Genomic DNA, 26370 nt, shown 5'->3' with positions numbered 1-26370 from the left:
GCGCAAATTCAGTGAATCCTGATAAAATTGCATCCTGATTATGCTTTAAAAATATGTCATAAAAATCATTAATTGGCTCAGCTTTCACTATGAGAAATCATTAATGTTCAGATGTGCTCAATTACTGAGTAGACATTGAAGAGAATTTAATTTTTCAACAATTCATGTGTTTTCACTTTACCTGTCTTATTTTCATATGCACATTTACAATATGCTTTGAACTGAGAAGTCTGGTGCCCAAAAGGATTGGACTTCACAAAGTTCTTTTTATGAATATTCCAGTATCAGATTTGGATACCACAAGAGAAGTCCTGCTAACTAAATCTCCAATGTCTCTGGCTGCCTGCTGGTATTCTTGGAGTCTGGCTGCAGGTCTTATCTTTGCTTCCACTCTCAAGTGTGAGTAAGTCTTATCAAACAGCAGGAGGCCACAACTCTGGAGATTGGGAGCAACAAAAAAGCTAGAACAGTGGATACAGTTCAAAAGCTAGCTGTGCAGGTAGCCATGGCAGTTTGCTGGTATCTTGGGGGAAGTTTACTTTTCTTCTCCTGAAACAGCTACCCATTGTCCATTTCTGCAAATGCTTTCTGAAGGAATTGGGTGGATACTGCATACTGAAGATAGCTTTTAAGGATGGGGAGTGATAAAAGTGACCATTAACTTAGCAGCCCATTCATCCAGCAGCTTGGCAGTGTGGAAATACGCTGATGGTTTCTGCTGTCGCATGTCTAGACAGCTCAACAGAGACATTCTGGGTACCAGGAAGATTGTAGTTTGTACATAATTTCTGAATCTGAATATTATGAACTCTTTAAAAATAGATTCTATGTCTATCAAAGCAGGTGTTGCCTGCTGTGGGCTCAGATGTGTTTAGAAGTATTCACCTGATTTATTGCTTGCTAAGGACCTCTATTAGCTTGAAGCTGCTGTCCCTACATTCTTTCCTTAACTTAGGGAAAGCCTGGATTCTCACCTCTCTAACTCAGGTATCAGCAAAGAGATACTCATGTTCAAGTCACAGAGAATTTTATATTGGTTGCTGTGCCTGAGAATGTCTAGCTACCACCGATTTTGGGGGGGAGGATGCAAATTAGATTCTTTCCCCAGATGTCTACATACCAAGTTCTCAACAGTGAAACTGGTAATATGTCCTCTTAATGAAGAGAGTTGAGACATGCAGTGTTGCCATACCTGCTTTTTTTCCCATCTGAAACTGTGTGCAGAAGACTCCCAGATCTTGCAAGAGGGTAGAGCCATAAGACAGAAAGTGTTTTATTAGCTTTTTTGTTGTCATGACCAAAAGACCTGACAAAACAATTTAAAGGAGAAGAAGTTAATTTTGGTTCAGGTTTCAGAGATTCATTCCACGGTCAGCAAACTCCATAACTTTGGAGGCAGAACTTCATGGTGGAAGAAAGCAGCTCAGAAAATGGCAACCAGAAAAGAGGGAGGGTGGGAGGAAGGCAGAGAGAGAGAGAGAGAGAGAGAGAGAGAGAGAGAGAGAGAGAGAGGGAGAGAGAGAGAGAGAGAGAGGCACTCTGTTCACCAGAGACAAAACATAAACCCCAAAGGCATGCTCTCAGAACTTCATGGTGGAAGAAAGCAGCTCAGAAAATGGCAACCAGAAAAGAGGGAGGGTGGGAGGAAGGCAGAGAGAGAGAGAGAGAGAGAGAGAGAGAGAGAGAGAGAGAGAGAGAGAGAGAGAGAGAGAGGAGAGAGAGAGAGAGAGAGAGAGAGGCACTCTGTTCACCAGAGACAAAACATAAACCCCAAAGGCATGCTCTCAGTGACCACCTCCTCCATCTACACTACCTGCCTACAGTTACCATCCAGTTAATACACATCAGTAAATTAATCCATGGATTAGGTTAAACTCTCATAATCTAATCATATTACTTCCGGACATTTTTGTTTTGTCTCACATATGAGTTTTGGGGGACACCTCATATCTAAATTATAACATTCCACCTCTGGGCCCCCAAAGCTCATGCCTATCTCCTAATGCAAAATATATTTAGCCCATTTCTAAGGGTACCCGTAGTCTTAACAGTTCCAGCATTGCCCAAAAGTCGAAGACCAAAATCTCAGCTGAGACTCAAGGCAAACTCCTAGCTGTGAATCCCTGTAAAGTTCAAAAGCAAGTTACATAAATCTAATACATAATGACACAGAGTGAACATTTCCATTCCAAAAGGGAGATATAGGAACATAGAAGAAAAGAATGGGTCCAAAGAAAGACTGGAAGTCGGCTAGGCATCAAGTTGTGTAGCTTCATCTCCAGCGTCTAGGGTACATGGCATTGTGATGTTATCTCCTAAGAGCTTGTGTAGCTCTACCCAGCCTGGCTGGATGCAGACCAAGTGGCCTCTCTTGGCTCATGTTCATCAATTTCTGCAGCTCTTCCCAGCAGATGTTCCCTATTATTGGTATCTCTTAATCTTGGGGGTCTCCACTGCAACTTTGGCTTCCTCCTCACTTCCTCATACATCAATCACCCTCTCAGGGACAGTCCTCAGGGACTCCAACACTGCTACACTTTGGCTGCACTTACTTTGAAATCTCAATGGAAGCCTCCATGACCCCTTAAGTCCAGCATCCTGCAAGCCTGCACGCCCAGTTGATGCTAAGGTCTGCCACCATCTTAAGCACAAAGTTAAGTTAATCACAGTTATGACCCCATGTTTAGGTACCAACTTCTGTTTTAGTTTGCCTTTTCGTTGCTGTGACCAAAAGGCCCGATGAGAACAACTTGAAGGTGGAAAGTTTATTTTAGTTCAGGTTGCAGAGGTTCAGTCCTCAGTTAACCCACTCGGTATCTCTAGACCTAAAGTGAAGTAGAATATCATGGTGGAAGAGTGTGGTGGAGGAAAACAACTCAGAACAAGGCAACCAAGAAGGGAGAGGGGCAGGGCGGCAGAGGGAGAGAGAGTGTTCTTTTGTCAGAAACAAAACAAAAGCCCCAAAGACACCACCTAGCGACTTACTTCCTCCAGCCACATTCTGTCTGCCTACTGTTGCCACTTAGACCCTACAAACCACAAAAAGATGAAGTCTACTAACATCCAGAATGAGCTTGAAATTCACTGAAATTCACTGTAACTGAGACCCCCATGCCTGGCCAACACTTTGTTCGAAGCTTTTCAGAAGATTCAGCTAACCCATTCCCAGACTCCTGACCCATAGAAACTGGGAAACAATATGTGTTGTTTTAATCTGCTAAGTTCGAGATTTGTTAGTAGCATGACTCATATACTGAATATGGCAAATTCAGGGTGGAGAATAAATTTAATATGCATTTTAAATTTCTGACCTGTGCGGGTGACAAAGAAAAGGTGATAGAAAAACAGGTTGAATTTTATATGCAACATGTTATTTGACAAACTGAGAAGATTATCAACTGAGATATCTTTTGCACCTTCTACACTCAAATCAATAGAATTCCGTGTCTTTGAGGAATCGCTCTAAAGGCTGAAAGTGTGTCTCACTAACCCTGCATTCCCTGTGTACTTGTGCATAGAACTTGTGCATAGAATACGCCCAGGAGTTGGGACTTACAGCACTGATAGTTTTTTTTTTTTTGGTCAGGATAAGATATACATACAGAGTTATTTAAAGTTGCACTGTCAAACCCATCTTCATATCACACCAATAAGAAACTGATAATATTCATTTATCACACTGGGGTATAAAAGTTCAGATCTAGGAATGTCCCCTGAAAAGAACATATAATCTTCTCTATAAGAACTATAATCTTGTCAGTAGATTAATCATTCATTTGAATTAATGATTTGAATGGAGTACTAGATGGGGCTATGTAGGTAGGTTGGGGGCATGGCTGGAGGAAGTAGATCATCTGTTTGGTTCCCTTTTTCTCTGCTTCTTAGCTGGAATGAGCTCAATAGCTTTTCACTGCCACAGCCTTCTCCTCTGATGTTCTGCCTCACCTCCAGCTTGGCTCAGAGTAAAGGAGTCAGCGGACTATGGACTGAGACCTCTGTAACTGTTAGCCTAAAAACAAACTCTTCCTTCTCTAGTTGTTCTTGTCAGGCATTTTGGTCACAGAGATGCAAAGCTGCCTAACACATGGGGTCAATGGATGAGGTTGTGTCTTAAGGGCTTTGACTGCCCCAAGGATTAAAATTCAGTATCATCGCACCTCTGGCTTAGGCACAGCACACTAAGGCATTTCTTTGGGGTAAGTCTGGATTAAACCCCTTGTTTGGGTACTTTCCTTAGGTAGGGATTCAATATATGCCCAGTCTCTTCCTTGTTTTACCCTCTTTTTTTAAATATATATTTTTTAGTTGTAGATGGACCAATACCTTTATTTTATTTGTTTATTTTTATGTGACGAAGGGTATGGAACCCAGTGCCTCATGCATGCTAGGCAAGCACTCTACCACTGAGCCACAACCCCAGCCCCTTATTTCACCCTCTTGTTATCTGGGGTGAGGGAGCTCCAGGTGAGTGTCCCACAGGCCAGTTAAAGGATGAAAGTGGATCAACCTGGAGCCATCCTGACTCCTCCTTCTCATTCTTTTCCATTTATCAGAAATCCTACAGGTTCTAAATTAAAAACAGACTCTAACCTCTTTCAGCCACTTCCACTGCTACCACCTGGGCCCAAGATGATTTCTCTTTCACTCCTGGCTAGTGTCTCTACTTCTGCTCTTGTTTCCCTACAGTCAATATCCAGTACTTCAGCCATGATGATCTTCTAAAAGGTAAGGCACTTCATGTCACTCCTTTCAAAACTCCAGAGATTTTACATTTATAGGATCCTCCTTACCTCTCTAAACTCTATACCTACTATTCACTTCCTGGCTTACTGTTTGTCACACTGGTGTCCATGGAGTTCTCCAAAATATCTGCATGACTCAAATTCTCCTCTCCCAGGTATTCTTCCCTAAAGCTTTTGCTTAGCTGCCACCCTATATTGTAATATTCCTTACCCTCAGCATTTCTAATGCTCTTTAGCCCGCTTTTCCTCATTGCATTTTGGAAAACTTACATATAAAAATATAGCCTGGGGTGATAGTGCATGCCTATAATCCCAGCTGCTCAGAAAGCTGAGGCAGGAGGACCCTAAGTTCCAAGCCAACCTGGGTAGCTTAGTGAAAACTTGTCTCAAAATGAAAAATAAAAAGAGCTGACAATGGAGCTCAGTGACAGAGCTTCCTGGAGTTCACTCCCAGTACAAACAAAACAAAACAAACCCCACATCTTCTGGCCCCTTTCCACTACTTCTATGCTGGAATACCTCCGTTTAACCCTGTGGAATGTTAACGCACACAACACAAGCAGAGGTTTGAAACATCTAGAACAATTAGTTCTGGGGCTCATGGATTAGACCTGGACCCAAGCTTTAGCGTGGAGGTAAGCCCAGCTGAACCTAGTGGAAATCAGTGAAGCTCCATCTATGTTGCACACATGGACATTAAAATAAGTGCAGAAAAGAACCCCAAATTATTATTTTAGGGTGGTGTTATGCGTGAATTTTGTGTTAGTAGCTATTTCATCCTTGACACCTACTATTTAACTTGTATATCCCTTATATTTAATATAAAGTACATATCGTCTATTACTTGCCTTGCTTTACTGGAATGTAGCTCCATGATAACATACAATTTTGCTTTACTTACATATGTATCTCAAGCATCTAAGATTCTATCCATGACATGTTATTTGCACGACTGAATGAAATACAGCAGCTGATCCCTTGTTAATACAGACTGGAAGAGTTGGCTGCTTAATCCAAGGTTTAAGCTACTAGAAAAGAGTCTCAAGAATACACATATTCACATTTCTCCCATAATTTCCTGGCTCTGCACACATACCATGCTGGTAATGGTGCACTAATAGTAAAAATAACTGGTAATATCCTTCTAACAAGCTATACCAATATTGTATTTGGACTATGTGAATTTGGCAAAAAATAAACACAGATGCTTTATCCTCAAAATGTTCTCTAAATAGTCAGACTCATTTTAGTGTTGTGATTGCTAAAGAAGATGCCAAATTGCATCATAATTTCAAAGTGTTGATTCTAATGGATTTAGTACAGGCTGATGAGGGAGAGATCTGCAACATCAACTTATAAAGCACAGGTGTTCTACCAGGAATAGAATGGCCTTCTAGCAGACACTGTGCAATGTTTTAATAGGTATTAACTTTGGAATCGAAGTGTGAGGGCAGTGAAAGCAGAGTTAAATCTTGAAGTAAAGATTTGTTTGAAATCAAAGAGGCCCTCATGGCGCAAGTGGCGCTGTTACAAATCTGTCTCTTCAGAGGCCCTATTATTCTGTCTTCATGTGGAAAACATATCCTAAACCTTCCTGGCAGGTAGCCTAATGAAATTTGGCCCTCAGGTGGCGCTGACCATCTGTTTTACTGGTAGCCCGTCTCAGATTTACATTCTTCCAAGGTGAAGCCCTGAGTGGAGGGGATGCTGCAAAACTTCTCAATTCTCTTTTACTTTAGATGTTTTGGGCAGAGTAGGAGAAATATCATTTCTCTGCAAGAGCTTGTATTTAAGTTGAAATGAGGCCTTGATGTCTGTCTTGGAAAGCTCATACCATCTTAAATAGGATTCCATCCAATTCAAACTCCACTTTGTAGAACTTGGCAGCAGAATCACTCCAGGGGCTCCAGCTTTGCAGATTTAGACCCTGCTACCTGTTCCACGGTTGAGGGCTGGTTAGTCAGTATAGATCTGGACATTAAATGTTGTTCTTAGCTGAACATGGTTAAGCCCTCTTTCCTCCAGAAGGTAGGAAAAGAAATAAGTCAACTGCAGCATACAAAAAAGATGAGGCACATGCATAGTGACAGTGTCAGTATTTTGCTTGGAAGAAATTCGTAATAGAAACTATAGCAGGAATCTGGTAACTACAATTTACATTGCATTTTTTTAAACCTCCTTCATTCCCATTAAATCTCACAAGTAAAACAAAATTCTACTCTCTTATCCCTTTTATAAAAAAAAATTTTATTAGTGCATTATACTTGGCAGTGTTTCTTCACTACCAACACAAATCTCTGGGCCTCATAGTCCAATTTATCTAAACCAAAGAGACTTCCTTATTAACCTCACCAATCATACTTCTTAGTAGGCATCTTGTTAATTTGGAATAGAAAAGTAGGATAGGAAATAAAAGTCTGGGCAAAGGATGGTTGCAAATATCTCCTCCTGCCAAATCCTGATGAATCCCTGAGATATTCAGTGCTTGGTGACAAGGACTGACTCTGGCAACAGGTATGCCCATTCAGGAGGTATTAGTGAGTTGCCTCCTGCGTCAACACGGGTGTGGCAAAGATATGGTACCAGAGTCAGTGTCTCCCACATGGCCCTGTCTGCTGGGGTGGAAGCAGTGTGACTCTTCAGGACTCTAGAAGAGGAGTCAGACTAGCAGGAAGATGCAATAAATCAATAGTTACATGATTATTGTTGTCCCATAGCATGGCACATGCATTTCTAAAAATCCCTGCATAATGAAAGTTTGCCTGCCAAAAATATAAGGGCCATGGGAAAAATGGAGTTGAGGCAGAAAACTAAACACTTGTAGTCTTGTGACACCACGAGTCTAAACACAAATTTCTAATAAAGGGATACTACAGCACATGTTGAATGAGCTTTTAACACATGAAGTTTTCTGGATGGAAGTGTCCATAGTGAAGGGTTGTGGCTTTTGAGTTGAGGGAGCCCCATATGAGCTATGGGGAATTTCCAGCTATGTTGGATGATCATAGTTTTTTTAATGAAGTGACAGGAAGATGGATGTAACCTATTGTCCTGTTTTTCATTTATTTGAACTGGCTTAAAACAGAAACCCAGCTTTTATTGCTTTAAGTATTCCCCATTAAAAAAGTCTGGCCCCATATTTGACTGTAAGACACAAAGTGATCTCTTCCTGTATGAGGTTAGTATTAGTTCCAACCCTCTGAAAGTGATTTTCAGTTGTCAGTTCTCTGGAGAGGAGGTGATTATTGGGAAGTTAATATTAAGCTCATTTCTTTTGTTTTTAAATGTTGTTTCCTATGATGATCAACATGATCATTAACATCACATTTTCTCTTGTATCAAAACTTTGCAAACGCTGAGAGTTGGAATACAGCAAGTTAAATCAGATAGTGCACTTGGGTAAAATGGATAATATCAGGTATAGTTTATTCTTCCCAGGCCATTATGTTCAGCAGAATGGCATTTTTCATGTTTACTTGACATTAACCAATAATGCAACACACTTATCTGATAAACAATGACTTCATCATATAATTTTTGGAAAAATTAGGATGTATTTTTCTGTAAGAATTTATTACTTGAAAAAATGTTCTGGCCAGGCATGGTGGCATGTCTATAATCCTAGTGACTCAGGAGGCTGAGCTAGGAGGATTAAATTTGAAGCCAGCCTCAGCTACTTAGAGACCACATCTCAAAATAAAAATAAAAAAGGCTGTGGGTGTAGCTTAGTGGTTAAGAGCACCCCTAGGTTCAGTCCTCAATCTGGAAGCAAAGAAGCTCTCTGCTGTTTCTTCATTTTACTTTGGTAGGAACTGCTATTCTAGTGGTCCAGTTTCTTCCTCCCTCAGGTGAGCTGTGATTCTTATTTGGCTATTGTGGTTGTATTTCCCAGGGTATGTAATTATTAGGATGTTTTACCACTTTACCTCAGTGACCATGCCGAGTTAATTTGTGTTAGCTGTTTCTGTAACAAAATACTTAACATAACATAACCAATTTATAAAAAGGAAAAGTATATTTTGGCTCAGCTTTGAAGGTTTCAGTCTTTGGTCTTTAGCCCTGATGCTTTTGGACTTGGGGCAAGAAGCATGTGGTAGAGCAAAGCTGCTCACTTCCTGACTAGAATGCAAGAGAGATGAAGAGGATCTGGGGTCCCACTCTCCTGTTCCAGGGCATGCTCCCAATAAGTGGAAGACCCCTGCTAGGTTCTACTTCTTAATGTTTCCACCACCTCCCAATAGCACCATGACGAGGCCCAAGCCTCTAACTGGAGGATCTAGGACATTCTGATCTAAACTATACTACTTTCTGTGTGACTAATTTTAAATAGGGGAAAAAAAAACTGTCTATTATATGGCTGATGTAGAGATTAAATAAACTAACTCATATGACATAGCTGTTCCTGGTACACAGCAGGTGCTTCTTACTCCACAATAGACTATATGCTCTTTGGTAGGGAATGGAGAGATATGAGGGACGTATGTGGTTTCTGTTTTCCCAGTGCCTAGCACTGTGCCTGGCATTATAGCAGCAGTCAGTATGTTTGCTGAATAAATCAGAAAGTCACTCCTTGATTGGTAAGATAGGGAAAGAGAAGGAAAAACCACAAAAATGCCACCATAAAAATGCACTGACATCTTAATTTCTAGAGAGGATATTCTTCTAGGGATATTTACCCCAGCACTCCAATCTAAGTGTCCAGCATCGAGGTGAAAAGAACCAACAGAGGGAATATGGAGAACAGTGCAGAGTTGGCAAACAGCAATACAGGTATGTCAGGGAGAGTTCTAGGGAGTAGACAGGCATTCTGTTATTTTGGAGTCACGAAACCAAAAGGCTATATGGGACACACAAAAAGATGACAGTCTGCCGTACTGAGCAGACAGGATGAGCTTAGCTGGACAGGAGGATAGACAGAATAGCCAATAAAGGAAAAACAAAGGAGGCGCTTCTTCGTGGGGCACAAGAAGAGTGTTCTAGAACTTGAGAAAATTCAGAGATGGGCATTATTTTGGTACTTCCTACCAGGAAGCAGTTTTATTTCAATCATTACATAACAAAACAATTCTATAAAATAACGAGCCTTAGTGCAGTTTCCTGAAGCAGTTGTTTCACTGTTCTAGGGCAGAGAAACTTATCAGGAAGAAGCCTAAATCACTTCACTGTAATTTTCCTTCTCTTAGATCCGATAATCTTCAGGCCTGAAAGACATTAAAAAAAAAATAATCAACATTAATCTCTTCATGAATCATTATTTTTTTCTAACTAAGGAAGGGAGATTATTTCTCCAATTTACAATGAAAGCAATGATTCATTGAAAAATTCTACAAATATTGCATCTAAATATATGGTAAAAAACACTAAAGCCAAAACATCACAAAACAGAAAATTTAAATGACAATCTGAAGTTCTTTTGAAAACACAAGGTCAACTTGTGCCTATGTGTATGTGTGTGTGTGTGTGTATGTAGTTACTGAATAATTTACATCCTCTGCTTCACTTTTGAACAGTTTCTCATTAAACTCTTCTCACTGTAATCTTCAGGAGTTTAAAATCACATAAAAAATAGATTTGCCATACAAATGCAGATTTTAAATGTGCAATTTCCCTATTTATATTATTTTATCATTTGCTAGATTTAATTTTCATTATGATACATAAACAACATGAATATCTAAACACCAGGCCTTTGATATTTTTACAAATGTACAATTGATTTTCCCTCATTTATATACTTACAGTAAAGTATTAAGTATTATATACTTTATAATAGAAACCTGAGAGTCACTTCCTTTAGAACACATTAAAACAAGGAAAATTAGGAAAGTGTTAAATCTAACAATAGATAAAACAAAGAACAGAATCATAACAGAGAAAAGGAAGAATAAGAAATTATAAATTGTCCCCAAATTTAAAGTGTTCTGTTGTCTTTCAGTTGGATATTTGTAGTTACTAAGCTCTCGTAGAATTTTCTGAAGGAGAACAGTAACATTTACATTAAATAGATATTTTTGAAACAACTATAAAAATATCTTGAGTTCTTTTAAAAAGTAGGTATACTCTGTTTGCCCTGAAATGACTTATCTATTCCATTTCCACATTTACAGTATATTTTCTTAAATGGAATACTCATAAGCTATCAGATAGCCCAGCTAAGAAGACCAACTGTCTACTGGCTCAGGAAAAAAGCTATATTAATTTGAAATTGTTTTATTGTTAAGCTGAGGACCACAGGCACTGATCTGGGAAGCGAGCCAGGTATGCTTTACCATATCAGCCATCTATAACAACAAGAGAAAACTGCAGAGTTTTGTCACTGTATTTTTGAAATCTCTTTCCAAATGTAAAAACTGCAACCAAAGTCTGAGAAATGAAAATGGGATAGGATAGCTAAAAGTGGCCCCAATGTGTACCCATTTAACCTTTGCTATTTGACTCAATACAACTAAAGCAGCTTCTAGTTAAATGACACCAGTACATTTGAAGAAGCAATTTATTCTTTTATCCAGCTGGTTCACATAATTGCAAAGGAGCTGGTGGTGATGCAACTGGAAAAAAATCTTCTGAGTTAATTTCCCACAAGAAATCTCTGCAATTCCACTCAATAAAATTAAATGTGTTTGGTCAGTCACTAGTTGTTTCCACAACAGAGGTTAATTTGTTAAGTCAAAATGAAATGATGATACCACCTTTTAGTAGAATTTAGAAGCAGAATTAGAAATGTGGGAGAAGTGTGTAATCTGCTAGATAAGGGCATGTGGATACTGACCCCAAGGCAAGTGGAGCTGGATGAAGCCTTGATTTGCTACAAGCAGATATTTTTTTTTTAAGAGGAAGTAAGGAGGATGGAGATGAGGGTTCTGTTAGAGCTGTGGCAGTAGTGAGTGAGAAGAAAGGTCAGGTTCAGAATTTTGGAAGCAAAGAGCAACAGTTGGTCTACAGGGTGGGTGGAAAGGGGAAGGGGGGGAAAGGGCCAGGGAGGTGAGGGAAGAAGGAGCTACTAGAAGGTGAGGATTCAAAGACAATTACTAATTTTCAGCTTGAAGAACTCAGTGAATGGCTGTGCTATTTTTCAGGATAGGGGACAGGATTGATTTTGAGCATGATGGAATCTGGACATAGTAAGCAGCTAGAAATTTGAGTTTGACATTTAAGAGAACTAAGACAGGGAGGAATAAATCTCTAACAGATTCCTTGTCTTCCATCTCACTTCTCCATATCATGTGACTTTGCTTAAAACTGTCAAAGGCCCTCTCTTGCCTTAGCACAGTTCAACTTCTCCAGAATTAAACATATAATCCATGACATGGCCTCAGCTAACCTCTCTGAGTCATTCTTATTATATCCTGTCTTTCTGCACCCTAGTCCCTCCACACTGCCTGCTATTTCACAGATAAAAACCTCTGCAGTGCTGGATTTGACTCGGGTACTTGAAATGTCCTCTGCTTGGAATCTCTTATCTTTTCTCTGCTGGCAAACTTGACTAATCTTTTAAAATTCACCTCAAAGGTTACATCTTTTGGCAAGCTTTTCCCTACTTTCCCTCTCTAAGCCAGGCAGGCCTCCTTTGTGATTCCCAGAAAACTTCTTGTGTACTTCTACCACAGTGTTTCTTAAATTATATTTGCTTTTACTTACTTGTGCCGAATGTTTATTAGGTGTCATGAAGTGTAGCAACTACTTCAGGTTAATTATTTTACTTTATCCTCACAACCACTTTGAAAGAAAGACATTGCTATTAAACTGACTTTGCACTGACAAAACTGAGGCTGAGGGGCTCAGTAACTTGTTAATGATACAGAGCTAGGAAGCAGATGGCAGGGATTTGATGGCAGATCACGTGATTCCAGTGCTTGCAAGGGCCATTTTATTCCATTTGACTCCTATTAGGCTGCCAGTTCCTTCGGTGGCAGAGTCCCATCATGATTGATCTTTCATTCCCAGCAACAAGCATAGTGCTTGGCAGAGTGTGGATGCCTGGTAACCTGTCATGCAGCATAGCTACTGCCTTTGTTATGCCACTTTGTTTACAAATCCATCCTTTCCTCTTCCTCCTGACACATAATCAAGGTTTTTTTCTGATAATTAGATGCTCTCAAGGAGAGGATGGGGGGGACAGTGTCATGGCCATGGGACTAGATTCTAGACATTAGTATAGCTAGAAACATCCTTTCGTAGGGGAGGAAATTAACAACATCATATGACTTCAGAAGGTTCCCATGTGGGGAAAAGAGGTTTGCACTAAAAATGACTCTCTTTTTCTGTTTCAAACACAAAAGTAAGCACACATAAAACTTATTTGCACTGCTTACTCCCTTCCACTAAAAGAAGAAAACCTATGATAATATAAAAAAGTGATGGAAGAGCTATTTTCTTTGATGTTTCTCAAACTTGAGTGGGCACACAGATCAAGTAAAAATGTATCTCTGATTTCATTTATTCTGCAGCAGGTTCATGGTTCTATATTACTAACATGTTCCACAGGACAAAATGCTGGTTCACGTCCCTCACTCTCTAGCAAGGGTTAAGCTCAGATCTTGGACAGAGCTCCTTGGTGGCAGAAGGAAACAATTTCTTGACAAAGTTTAAAAATAAAATAAGCACTTCAGAAAGTCAATTTTTAACACTCTGCTGTGCCTAACAAAAGGCAACAGGCTTCCTCAGTTAGAGGTGACTCCATTTGAGATAAAGTATCTTTCCTGGCTCTTTACTAACAGAGGACTACATTCACATGCAGTATTGTGTTTTTCTGATACAATACATATCTTAGTGATAATAACCTGTAATAAGGCTGACTACTGAAATTTCTTTGGTGTCCATCATCAAAGAGAGATTAAATTGTAGTCTAAGTACCTTTAGTATCAAGTAAATTTCACTATATTTAGGTTCTTTAAAAGATGGGGACCCCCGTGGTAAAAATAAATAACTAGAATTGAATTATCAGATTATCTTGCTTACATATCCTATTCTGTCCTGAAATCTGCCTAATCTTTTTATTACATTAAGTAATTTTTAAGGCAAAAAATCTGGCATCCATTGTGCTGCTTTTCATCTGCTTAAATATCTGAAACTTTACTAAAATGACTTGAGTTTCTGCCAGAAGGATGATGGGTGAATTTGTATTGTACTTTTGTCCTAATTCTCTGTAACTCTTTCAATGGAAATAACCAATTATCAACTTTTAAAAGGCATTATGCAATGTTAATGTATTTGTTAATGGTAATAGCATTCTTAAAGTGATCTTAGGTAATCTTTGGAGAGAGATTTCAAATCCTTTACAGAAAGCTAATGCCTACTTATTTTTAGGGTTTTGATGAAAATCATAAAAATTTACTCCTCAGCAGAAATACAGGTTGCATTTTAACAAAATTACCATGATCATTCTTTAGATATGTAATAAAAGTATCCAAATTTATATATATCAGTTGCATTAGAGCAGACTATTAAGGAAAAATTGTACCTTAGCTGAAGTTATTAAGAAAGTGTTAAAAAGCAGCAAAGACCAAAATATAAATATAAACTATAACAATTAATTAAAAATCAATTTCTATCTTTTACAGAGAATTTGATTCCATCTATTTGTTCAGGCATTCTTTCATTCAACACATATTTATTGAGTGGTCTGGTGCTGCTATGGCTACAGGAGTAGAGTAGTGTCAGGAGAAAAAGAGTTTCCTAACAGAAAGATATTAATATGTAATATATATAATATATAATATGGCTATAACATATAATAGATTTTATACAATTCATTAATCATATGCACACAGATATTTTGACCTTTGAAGAAAAAGGTAAAAGTTTCCACTTTCATGTGTACTTACGATATACTTGGAAGATTTTTGAATCTTCCAAGAATAATCGAACATAAGATTTTCTTTAATTCATTTTCTGTATTTTTCATAGCTAGCAAATGTTCCATAGCAACAATCTATTTGGCCAATAATATTCATCACCAACAGAAAATTGCCTTTAAACAACATAATTTTTTAGAAAATTACTTTTTTTGAATGAGGAAACACCATCAAAAGGGCCTGTCTGAGCCATAGAAAATATTCTAGTTTCCTTGAAATTGCTCTTAACTGTTCAAATCACACCACATCTTTGTAATTGTTTTGTAGGGTAAATCCTTTATCACACATGTCTCTATGCAAAACATCACCTGACACCTATTAAATTAACAGGCACACTGCAGAAATGCACAGATTCAAATTTAGAATATGGAAATGATAGAGGTCAACACATTTATATTATTCTGAAAATGGCATCATTTTTAAAAAGAATCTTTTGACTTCAAAAAAACTTTAAGAGATTATAGTGTATATTGTATACTGGTGGAAAGAATGTATGTAGTTTGCAAATACAAGGAAACAAGATTATTTAGCACAATGTTTATACTACAGTTAAATTAGTGACAATATATTAGTCCTAAAATAATTTATTTTCTAAAAAAAGAAGCATTCATATCTCAGTTGTAAATCTAAGAAACTGGGCATAACTTAGGTTAAAAAATCTCAAAAATATTTTCTTCTCCATTAGTTCTGGTCTTTGTTAGTATAATACTTATTCTAGACACCATTTAAAAGACTACAATAAAATCTGAACAGTGACATAGTCTGAAAAAACAATAAAAAGTCAGTTTAATTGAGTTTTAAGTCACTTATATTGCACAGACAGAATACGTAGAATAAACCATTCCAGGCAGTCTGGTACAGCACATGGTTCTTAAATGTGTTAGCTGGACAGGGAAGAGTAAATTTCATTGATGGTACTTTATACACATTTCCGTCAGGCACTGAGCTTTCTCATACCCTGATCACATTGTGCTTTAAAACAATCTAAAATCACATGATTGTTTATCATGTTTAAAATTCAAATTTGTTTTTTAATTAAATTGGAAAGGAAGTGCCATTACTTTCAATTATCACTTTTAAAATCAGAATCTATATTGACTAGGGCTTGTAAATGATCTGCTTTTTTGTTGTTTTAAATAGATTCCTTTTTTATTTCAACAACTAGTCTTGACCTGATCATATCAAAGAACACTACCACTTAGAATACCTAATTTTAGCAAACTCAGCACTGGAAATACTGAGGTCTATGGCTTAAGCCAATGCTGAGCTGGTTGAAATGGATGGGAAAGTTGGAAAGTAACCTGTTCCCTAAGTCCAGCTAATAACTTCTGACTGTAAAGAGCAGCAAATTAAGTTAAATCTCCTGGGAAAATGCCACATGACTGACTAGACTAGCATAAAATTATGGAAAATCTTAAAGCTGTCCAGACCCCAGCTCCTTATGGGATTGGAAAAGGTAAAAATCCTTCTTCACTGTGTTTTAACTCTCTGATCTAAAGCACTCTTTCTAAAAATATAGGTACAATTTTTTGGTCAGTATTATTTAAAACTTTGAGGATTAATAGCTTTCATATTAAGGAGCATGCACTACCTTATTCTCTTCTAGAGCTGCAGACTGAAGAATGCTCAACAGTGCCCTTTTCTAGGGTTACAGTTCTCAGCTCCTGGAGTCCTGCTTTCCTTTTACCTAGCTGGATGGAGTGCCTATTGAACTCTAATCCTAATCCTAACCACTGGAAAGAAAATTACAGGGCCAGTCATGGCCATCCTCACACCTTCATCTTTTCCACCCATCTCTCCTTTGCAGGCACACTTTTGTAACACACTCTATAAAAAGTAAACACCAGGAATATGGATTTTCATTATAAATATGTATTTTCAAACATTCATTAATACTGAAACTTTTCACATTTAAGTTTCTCTATAAAGGTTGAGAGTTTTGCTTAAAATAAAGCATTACTGAATTAATGAGTAAGAAATCATAATGAGAAGCAATTTGAGATTGCCCGTCTATGTAGATTTTCCTAAGAAGAAATCTCACCTCATAATTTCATAAAAATTGGAAATAAAAAAGTTTAAATAACCTGTTTTTTTTAGTCTGCATAATAAAAAATTTTGATTACAGTGATAGCATTATAATTTTCATGATAGTTGGAGTTCTGTAATGTGTTGGTAAAATTGCAACAGTTATGGGGAAAATTATTGGTAGTATTAAAATGAGTTATCCATTTAAAAGTTAACAGTTTTAGGCAGGTGAACTATAATGAAAGGACAGTCCTATTGTTTTTCCTTTCCTTTCATAAAAAGAAATTCTAAGTGTAATATCCATATCACCACTTACTCATGGAAAACACACATCTGCTCTGTACCATCAAGAGAAATAAGATATATCATAACATTTTCTTGCAAAATTCATATATTCATGAAGTGTAAAAAATACTAATATGCCAAATATATATTCACTAACTGAAGAAGTGAGATGAATGGCCAATACTACCCATATGGGAAAATAACTTTTAAAGAAATTATTTATAATTTTGTCATAAATATCTATTCCATTCTTTGTTTTTCCCCATTACTTTAAAAACGACTGCACAATTAATAACTAGCAAAAGAAAATACAACATATGTTAAAATTAGAGCTGCAAATATACAAGCTTTGTCAGTGACTTAAAATAATTTAAATTCCCAACTATGGTAGGTTTTAATTAAGATTAAAACAATTCTATTAATCATCTACAGGACTCAAAGCTTAGCCTGACAATTATTGCTGTTGCTCAAAAGTTTCCAACCTCTAATAGAAAAGTCAATGAGCTTTCCTTTTACCAAAAGTTAACAAAAGTACCAATGATGATGTATACATTTATATTATAAATATATTTTCAGTTTTATTACTAAGGAAACAGTCAAGTCTCTGCAGATTCATCATCAGATTTATGTTGAATAAATTCCAGTTAGTACATTCCAAAGGAAGATTATATTTTTAGCTTAGCTATTTTGGGTGGAGCAAAAGCATATTTTAAGTAGGTTCCTCCATAAGGAGAAACTATATTTCCTCCTGTAAAGGCAAGCCTTCCAATAATGAGAAATTCCATTTCCAATGCACTGAATGGCCTGGTGTATCAGATATTTTAATTCTAATTCTAAAGTATAAAACCTTTAGGAAATAATAAACAATGAAGGTGATATGGTCCAGTAAGTTGCTACCCACATTGTGTCTACTGAAATTAAATTTATTAAAATCACATTCAATAAAAAGTTCAGTTCCTCACTCACGCCAGCCATGGTAAAAGTGCTCAGGAGCCACATGTGGCCAGTAACTCTATATGAAGTTCAGCTATAAAGCTTTCTTATTGCAGAAAGTGCAAATGAATAGTCTTGAACTGAAAGATCATCTATTTCTTAGACAAGGTTTTTGGTGAACCAAAAATGACTTATTCTTTTCCTGGTCACATGATTTTCATGTAACAAGCTAACTGGACTTGATGTCACCTGCAATATGCAAGGAGAATAACATTCTGAATTATTTGCATTAAATGATTAGTATACCTATACTGTGATATACTCTTAAGTTTCAGTAAATGTATATCCACTTTATTAGTCTGGAAACACAAGGTAACATATGTTGTGTGACAAGTAATGAGAAAAGATCACAATTTTAATAAAGTGTAAAGGAAAGCCTGGTGTCTAATGCATATTCCTGTCACAGAGAACTCTGGAATGAAAAGAAAGGACAGGAAAACTCATTCCCGGGGGTTGGGGATGTGGCTCAAGTGGTAGTGCACTCGCCTGGCATGCGTGCGGCCCGGGTTCGATCCTCAGCACCACATACAAACAAAGATGTTGTGTCTGCTGAAAACTAAATAAATAAATATTGAAATTCTCTCTCTCTCTCTCTCTCTCTCTCTCTCTCTCCCCCATCTCACTCTCTCTTTAAAAAAAAAAAAACTCATTCCTGGGGTAGTAACTAAAAATTCATCAAGTAGCTCTAAGTTTGTCTAAGTCTCTAAAAGCCCTTCCTAATTCTATTAACATAATGAACAGTCACCTTTCAGTTTGTTTTAAAACACAGCAAGAATTGCTAAGTAAAATAAGTGTTGTGATTTCATTTGATTATAATAACACTAAATATAAATTGTTGTAAATGGTTAGTATATGATTGCACTGCTTTGACTGAACTGATTTAAAGCACATTTCAGCATTCTACCCCCCTCTATATAAACACACACACACACACACACACACACAAACACACACACATATATACATACATAAATAAAACTCAAAGTTCATATTGTGGTCATATATTTAATAGCACCTTTGGTAATTCTAGTTAAAAAAAAAAAGTGTAACAACCCTCTTGACTAGGAATATACACTCATTTATGATGGTATATCTTTAAGAATATGTGACATACCTATATTTACAGAATTTGTTACAGGAAGGTAACATGCCAAAACTTCAAGAACTACTTTAAATTCTTTTTTAGTATATAGTTTATCAAAACATAATATTTGAGAATGGCTTATAACTTAGGTGCTCTTATATAAAATACATTAGCAAGCATGCTAAAACAATATGAATTTGTAAAAGCAAAAATATTCCCTACACAAAACCTGGCGAACATTTCCAGTGCACTCCATTTTTGTGCCCATTAGCTCACTCCTTACTGCAATCCTCTAATAAATGAATTAGCTCCATTTCACAGTGGAAGATATTGAATCAGACAAGGAAACGGATTCAGAATGAAAACACTTATCGAGGACCTACAATGTGCCAAGTATGAAGAGTTGGGGATATAAATTCTGAACCAGATGATGCCTCCTCAACCCTTAAAGCTGTTCAGTACTTAGAACATCACCAAAACTTTGTCTTGTTTGGCACATTTAGTATTTGATAATCACTGTTAACAAGGAGCACTCAGCAGAGTAGCTGGAAGCAAGACCCAGGAGCTAGTCATCTTCAGCTTGAAACCTAACCCACCACTCACAATTACATCATTTTAGGCATTACTTTATCTTCTATGCCAATATTTTTTCCTTCATAAAAAAACAGGGATAAAAATTGTAATATAATGCTCATGAATTTGCTCAGAAATAGGTTGTTAATCCATGTAAAGCACACTGTAAATGTTTTATTAGTTATTTATTTATTTTTGGTACCAGGGATTGAACTCAGGGGCACTCAACCACTGAGTCTATTTTATTTAGAGACAGGGTCTCACGGAGTTGCTTGACACCCTGCTGTTGCTGAGTTTGGCTTTGAGTTTGCAATTCTCTTGCCTCAGCCTCCTGAGCCACTGGGATTATAGGCATGTGTCACTGTGCCTGGCCACCTTGTTATTTTTATTGCTATTTATGCAGTGATAAATAATACATGTGAATATAAATAAATGAGATTTTCTATATAGTGAAATATATTATTATTAAATATATATTATACATAAATAAATATTAAATATATTATTCTATACTATAAAAAAGTGTGTTTTACTTCATATCTTCTAGATATTCTTTTCTAACTTCACTTATAAAAGCTGATAATGGAGATCCTGCATCTGCATTAATCCATTCAACAAATATTTGTTGAGTACAGTAATCAGAGATACTTAACGTGTAGGGTACAGTAATCAGAGCTGAAGAAGACAAGCATGTAGTTCCCTCATGAAATCTAGACATTAAGCAGATAATCACACAAATATTTGACTACATTAGAATAAACACAGCAAATGAAAAGCAAAGTATACAATGAGACTCTACAATGAGGAGACTAAACCAGTTTAAACACTACAGGAAGCACTGTTTGAGGAGTGACATTTAGAGCTGCATCGTCTGTATATCCCAGGCAAAGAAGCCTGGAAACAATTAGATAGGGGATAGCCTGTCAAATCTTAGCAGCTTTATGGATTTTAGATAGAGGAAATTGTATGGAAGAGAGGAAAAAGATTTTGTTTTTCTATTTGGATCAAGACTAAAATTCCAGAATTAATGACTTTTCATTAGATGATATTCTTGGCTTAAGAAGCAATAAGAAAAACAGAATTCCTTCGTTTTAGGTTGATGACAATGCATTTATCATTCCAAAAGACTATAGTCTATCCAGGTAGGGAGATCCCAAATGAAATACCTGAAATCATCCTTGCACTTACCTAGCAAGATGGTCAGGATTCTGACATCTAACATCTGGAGGTTATTTGCAAGTAGTAGCTGCTGAGTTCTCAAGGGAATAAAAACATGAATTGGCTCTTCCTACCCTAAAAGATCTTATCATTTAGCTGAAGACAACAAGGGTACCAAGTTCAACTTCAAAAATAAAAAAAGAAGAAAGATGGGTGAAAAGACACTTACGGAGACCATACTCTCGGGAAGGCCTCTACTTCTTCTGGGGTGTATTCATCTAGACGTTTTGGAATTTTCCGAGGCTGAGGCAGCTCTTCCACTAAATTCTTAAGAATATCTTCTGGAATATCCTATGTTAAACACATTTGAGGCTTAATTTTCTTAAAACATCTTTCTTAATAATAAGTTAATAATACTTAGTACTAGAAAATATGCAAAAGATGTTTATAGGATGAGAACAATATAATCTTAAAACTCATTGTCTAAATCTCTGAAAAGCAAAATGGACCAGTAACATAAGTAATTGTATTACAACAATATGCTTTACTTTGTCTATAAAATACATCATTTAATTTACCTCCCTTTTCAATTACAGGAAGGTGCTGCCTTAGTTCATTCTCATGCTTTCTCATCTGATGAGTGGATGTGTTGGGTCTACTGTATCCAGTGCCACTACCTTTCAATTGGTACTTCATGTTATTGCCAGAAAAAAACTTTGAAAATGAAAATCTGCTGGATCTTTAGGCTGTTTATTTATCAAAGAAACATTTACTGAACTTTTTTTATGAACCAGAAATTATGTTTGGTGCTGAGTATATAAAGAAAAATCAGAGATCATGACTTCTAAAGGTTTACTCTTCTCAAAAAGTCACCTCTCAAGCTAAAATTTGTCATGAGGGAGCTCTAACTCCCTCTCTAAACTTCCTCAACTAAAGCAGCATCCTTGCTCTTAGCTTGCCTCTGACTTCACTTCTCCCCACACTCCAGAAGTTTCTGACTTAACCACTCCTCATCTTTCACACACTGATTGAACTCAACTGCACTGCCTTTCTTAGTGGCATTTCCTCTGTGCAGAACTACTTCCCATCTATACCCACATGCTCATAAAAACGAAGAGAAAAGATGGAAAACTGGCCGGACAATAGTGGGCAGAATGGACTGCAGTGGGGAAAAGCAGAAGATAAGGAAAAGAGGTCAGCAGCTATTCTAGTAACCAAAGTAAGACATAAAAAAGACTGAATTTGGGGAATAAAAAGTCAACTAAGAGATATTATAAAAAAAGAAATCATAGGAATTGGACAGACTACATAAAGGGAATAATATTAAAATGAATGGGTAACTGCCAGGTTCTCCAAAAGTCCATGTGTAAAAAGCTTGGGCCCCCAGGGTGGCTTGAGAGGGAAGTGGTGGAACCTTTAGGAGGTGAGGCCTATTGGGAGGTCCCTAGGTCATTGTGGGTGTCCCACAAAGGGAATTATGGGACCTCAGTGTCTTCCTCTTTGCTTCTTGGCCATGAGATGAGGTAAATAGTTTGCTCTGTCATGTGCTCCCTATCATTACCTACTGGTATGCCACCAAGGCCTGAGAGCAATGGGTTCAACTGATTAGGGGCAGGAACCTTTAAAACCATGAGTTAACAAAATCTTTTCTCTCTGAGTTAATTATCTCAGGTATTTTGTTAAAGTAACAGAAAGTTGACTAACAAACATAGTAACCAAAGGAATTAACATTCACACTGTACCCATGACACAAAAATAAAGCAACTAACAAAGGGAAATGTATTGTGAGACTAGATGGGTAAATTAATTTCTATGAGACTATTGAAATAATGGTAAGATATCAACATGGAAATAATTTATGAGCATTTCCACAAGGAGAATAGACAATTTCCTTTTCTTTTTTAAAAAAGTTGTGTACCTAGAAATTTTCAAAAAAGGGAGTACCACATAGTACATTACAACTCTCTGAAGAGAACAATATTACAATTGGAAATCAAATATCTAGCAAAGGACATGACATCACATAAGATAGTTCTGACTAATGAATATAATGAGAGTCAGAATAAAATTTTATAGTAGCCTTATAATCATAGAGCTCACTGGGTGCAGTGGTGCACACTTATAATCCCAGAAGTTCGGGAAACTGAGCAGGAGGATCATGAGTTCAAAGCCAGCCTCAGCAACTTATCGAGGTCCTGAGTAACTCAGTGAGAGCCTATCTTCAAATTAAATACAAAATAGGGCTGAGGATGAGGCTCAGCGGGTAAGTGCCCATGAGGTCAATCCACGGTATTCCCCCACCCTCCAAATCAGAGCTCAATTGTGTTGTGTGTTCTAAAAACTACTATAGCAAAAATTTTAATATTTAATATTTAAAATGGCTTTTTAAAATTATCATTTTCATAGGCTGGGTAACTATCAGTAGGAGAAAACACAACAGATACTAATGATGTTTCTTCACTAAAAACTATTATAACAATATTGATATCCCTTCTCTTACTACCATTACTTCTCAGTAATGCAAGAAAAGTTTACAGAAAAGGAGAGAATGCCTGGGTATGTGAAATATTGTTAACTAACATTCAGTTTTGATTTGTATAAGGGGAGGCTACATGTTGGCTTTATATTTATGACAATTTGTGAATATATCATACTTCTTTGGGATTATTTGTAAAGATAAATTCTAAAGTTGTCAGCTGCTCACTCAGCACAGAAACCGGAACACAGTGGATTCCTAATAAATGTTTGCTGAATGGAATGGAATTTTTACTGAAATAAGCTTTTCAAATTTCCTTACTATTATAGAAATTAGCTAAAAGAATGGATAAAATTGATGTAAAATGAGGAATTAAAGTTGTACTTAGGCATTACATGCAAAACCAGGAAGAGGGAGAAGTGCAACCTTTAATCTACACACAGAAGGTAATCCATAAATTTTATGTACCTGAAAGTAACTTAAGAGTAATTTGCAAATTCTTCAACCCTAAATATTTTAGCATATATCTCCTAAATATAAGGATAGTTTCCCATACAACCATGATACAATTTCATATTCAGGAAAATAAACATCAATGAAAAAGTTTATTTTTAATCTAATACATAGCATATATTCTAACTTTCTAAATTGGTCTAATATTGTCTCATATAAAACTTTTGCCAATCCAAGAGCTAGTCAAGGATTATACGCTGCATTTAGTTATTCTATTGTTTACTCTTCCACCTCCTCTTTAATCTGAAGAGTTCCTCTGTCATTTTTCTTTAAGAAATTAGCAACCAGAGATATGAAAAGTTGTGCTCTATATGTATAATAAGAATTGTAATGGGGCTGGGGTTGTAGCTCAATGGTAGAGCGCTTGCCTAGCATGTGTGAGGCACTGGGTTTGATTCTCAGTACCACATATAAATAAAGATCTATTGACAACTAATATTTAAAAAAAAGAATTGTAATTCATTCCACTATCATATGTGAATTTAAAAAATTAATAAAAAAATAAAATCATAAAAAAGAAATTAGTTTTTTAAAGAGTTCAGGTCAATTATGTTTCAGAATGTCTTGAATTGGGATTTTTCTGATTGTTTTGTTAAGATTCAGGCTAAACATTTTTTGTGAATGTTATATAGTTTATATTGAATCTTCAGTAAGAAGCACATGCTGTCAGTTTGTCCCATATCAAAGAATACATTGGATCACTTGGTCACTGTTGGTGTCCAACAGACTTCATTAACGCAAAAGTATCTTTTCCCTTTCAAATAATTGGTCCTCTGGGATTGGCTAACTTCGCTTAGCATTATCTTCTCCAACTCCATCCATTTTCCTGCAAATGCCATGATTTTATTCTCTTGAATTGCTGAGTAATATTCCATTGTGCATGTATACCACATTTTTTTAATCCATTCATCTACTGGACGGCATCTAGGTTGGTTCCACAGTTTAACTATTGTGAATTGTGCTGCTATAAACATTGATGTGGCTGTGTCTCTGTAGTATGCTATTTTTAAGTCCTTTGGGTATAGAACGAGAAGTGGGATAGTTGGGTCAAATGGTGGTTCCATTCCCAGTTTTCCAAGAAATCCCCATACTGTTTTCCATATTGACTGCATCAATTTGCAGTTCCACCAGCAATGTATGAGTGTATCTTTTTCTCCACATCCTTGCCAACATTTATTGTTGTTTGTATTCTTGATAGCTGCCATTCTGACTGGAGTGAGATGAAATCTTAGAGTGGTTTTGATTTGCATTTCTCTAATTGCTAGAGATGATGAACATTTTTTCATATATTTGCTGATTGATTGTAAATCATCTTCTGAGAAGTGTCTGTTCAGGTCCTTGGGCCATTTATTGATTGGGTTATTTGTTTTTTTGGTGTTTAGCTTTTTGAGTTCTGATATAAAGAGGCTGACTCATAGTGGGGTAGGGAGGGAGGTATGGGAGGAATAGATGAACTCTAGATAGGACAAAGGGGTAGGAGGGAAAGAGAAGGGGCATGGGGTAGAAATGATGATGGAATGTGATGAACATCATTATCCAAAGTACATGTATGAAGACACAAATTGGTGTGAACTTACTTTGTATACAATCAGAGATATGAATAATTCTGCTCTATATGTGTAATGTGAATTGTAATGTATTCTGCTGTCATAAATAAAAAATTGATTAAAAAAGATTTAAAAAATAATTGGTACTCTGAAGCATGACATTTTGAAACTGAACCAATGATTATAGAATATGCTGATAATGTAGCTTTTCTAACTTAATATTCCTTCCCTGTTTTCTACATGACATTCTTCCATAAAGAACTTTTCCTTTTTCAGAAGAGAAGAAAAATCATAATAAATTTAAAAATTTTTGGACTAACATGGTGATTTTTGTTTTTCATGAATGCAATCCGTTATTATTACCATTTACTTCAGACTCACAAAATCCTGAATTTGGTCAGTGGGCACCACCTCAAGCTGCCTGTGTTCCTTTGATACTTGTTCCTAATTTTTTAAGCCTTAATTTCTGTTCCTATTATTTTACTATCATAAACAATACAGAAATTATAATCTTCTGTAGAGAATAGCATATGAACTGGTCATTAGTTATGCTCATTTCTATTGGTTATTTTATTTTCTGAATATGTAAAATTTTAACATGGTAAAACCAAAAATAGAAAAATTCTCTAAAAGGTATTCTTTAAAAAAATCTCATCCTTTCCCCTATTCCTTTCCAATTCTTTGTATCCATACTTCAGTAAATAGCCAACTTCATTTTCTCATTTATTTTTTTGGTTTCTTTATGCAAAAAAATAAGTAGATAGTTGTACATCTGAGTGTAGAAGCACATATATGTATATAGCCAAAGAAAAGGTAGTGAGTAGTCCATATTATCTTTCCTTGTTTTTCATGTAACAATATAACTTGGAATATGTTACTTATTGAGTTTCAGAAATACCTGTTATTTTTAAAAATAATTGCACAATACTCAATTATATGGATATAGCAAAGTTTATCCACTTTCCTCAATAAGCATTATTTATATTTCTTATTGCATTATAAATAAGGTGAAAAATAATTCCATACATGTGTATTTTTAGGATATATTGCTATAAATGAGATCGCTGGATCAGGGGTGAATCTTTTCATGTATGCACTTTGGTTAAAGATTACCTAATTT

The 26370-nt window shown here is 36.4% G+C and overlaps 1 protein-coding gene across 1 annotated transcript in view; it reads right to left on the bottom strand.

Annotated features, from left to right (window-relative positions):
• Positions 1–9748: 9748 nt before the first annotated feature.
• The window catches only part of Mrpl13 (mitochondrial ribosomal protein L13), a 37833-nt gene continuing 21211 nt past the window's right edge, over positions 9749–26370 (bottom strand). The window contains exons 6-7 of the mRNA XM_013356248.4: positions 20944–21065; positions 9749–9943 (exon numbers count right to left, since the gene is read on the bottom strand). Of these exons, the coding sequence (XP_013211702.1) occupies positions 9922–9943; positions 20944–21065 (144 nt within the window). The 3' untranslated portion in view covers positions 9749–9921. The remainder of the gene's footprint in view (positions 9944–20943; positions 21066–26370) is intronic.

The sequence above is a fragment of the Ictidomys tridecemlineatus genome, chromosome 7 (genome assembly GCF_052094955.1).
Source record: "Ictidomys tridecemlineatus isolate mIctTri1 chromosome 7, mIctTri1.hap1, whole genome shotgun sequence".
NCBI classification, from domain to species: domain Eukaryota; kingdom Metazoa; phylum Chordata; class Mammalia; order Rodentia; family Sciuridae; genus Ictidomys; species Ictidomys tridecemlineatus.
This window is presented reverse-complemented; position numbering and strand designations above follow the sequence as displayed.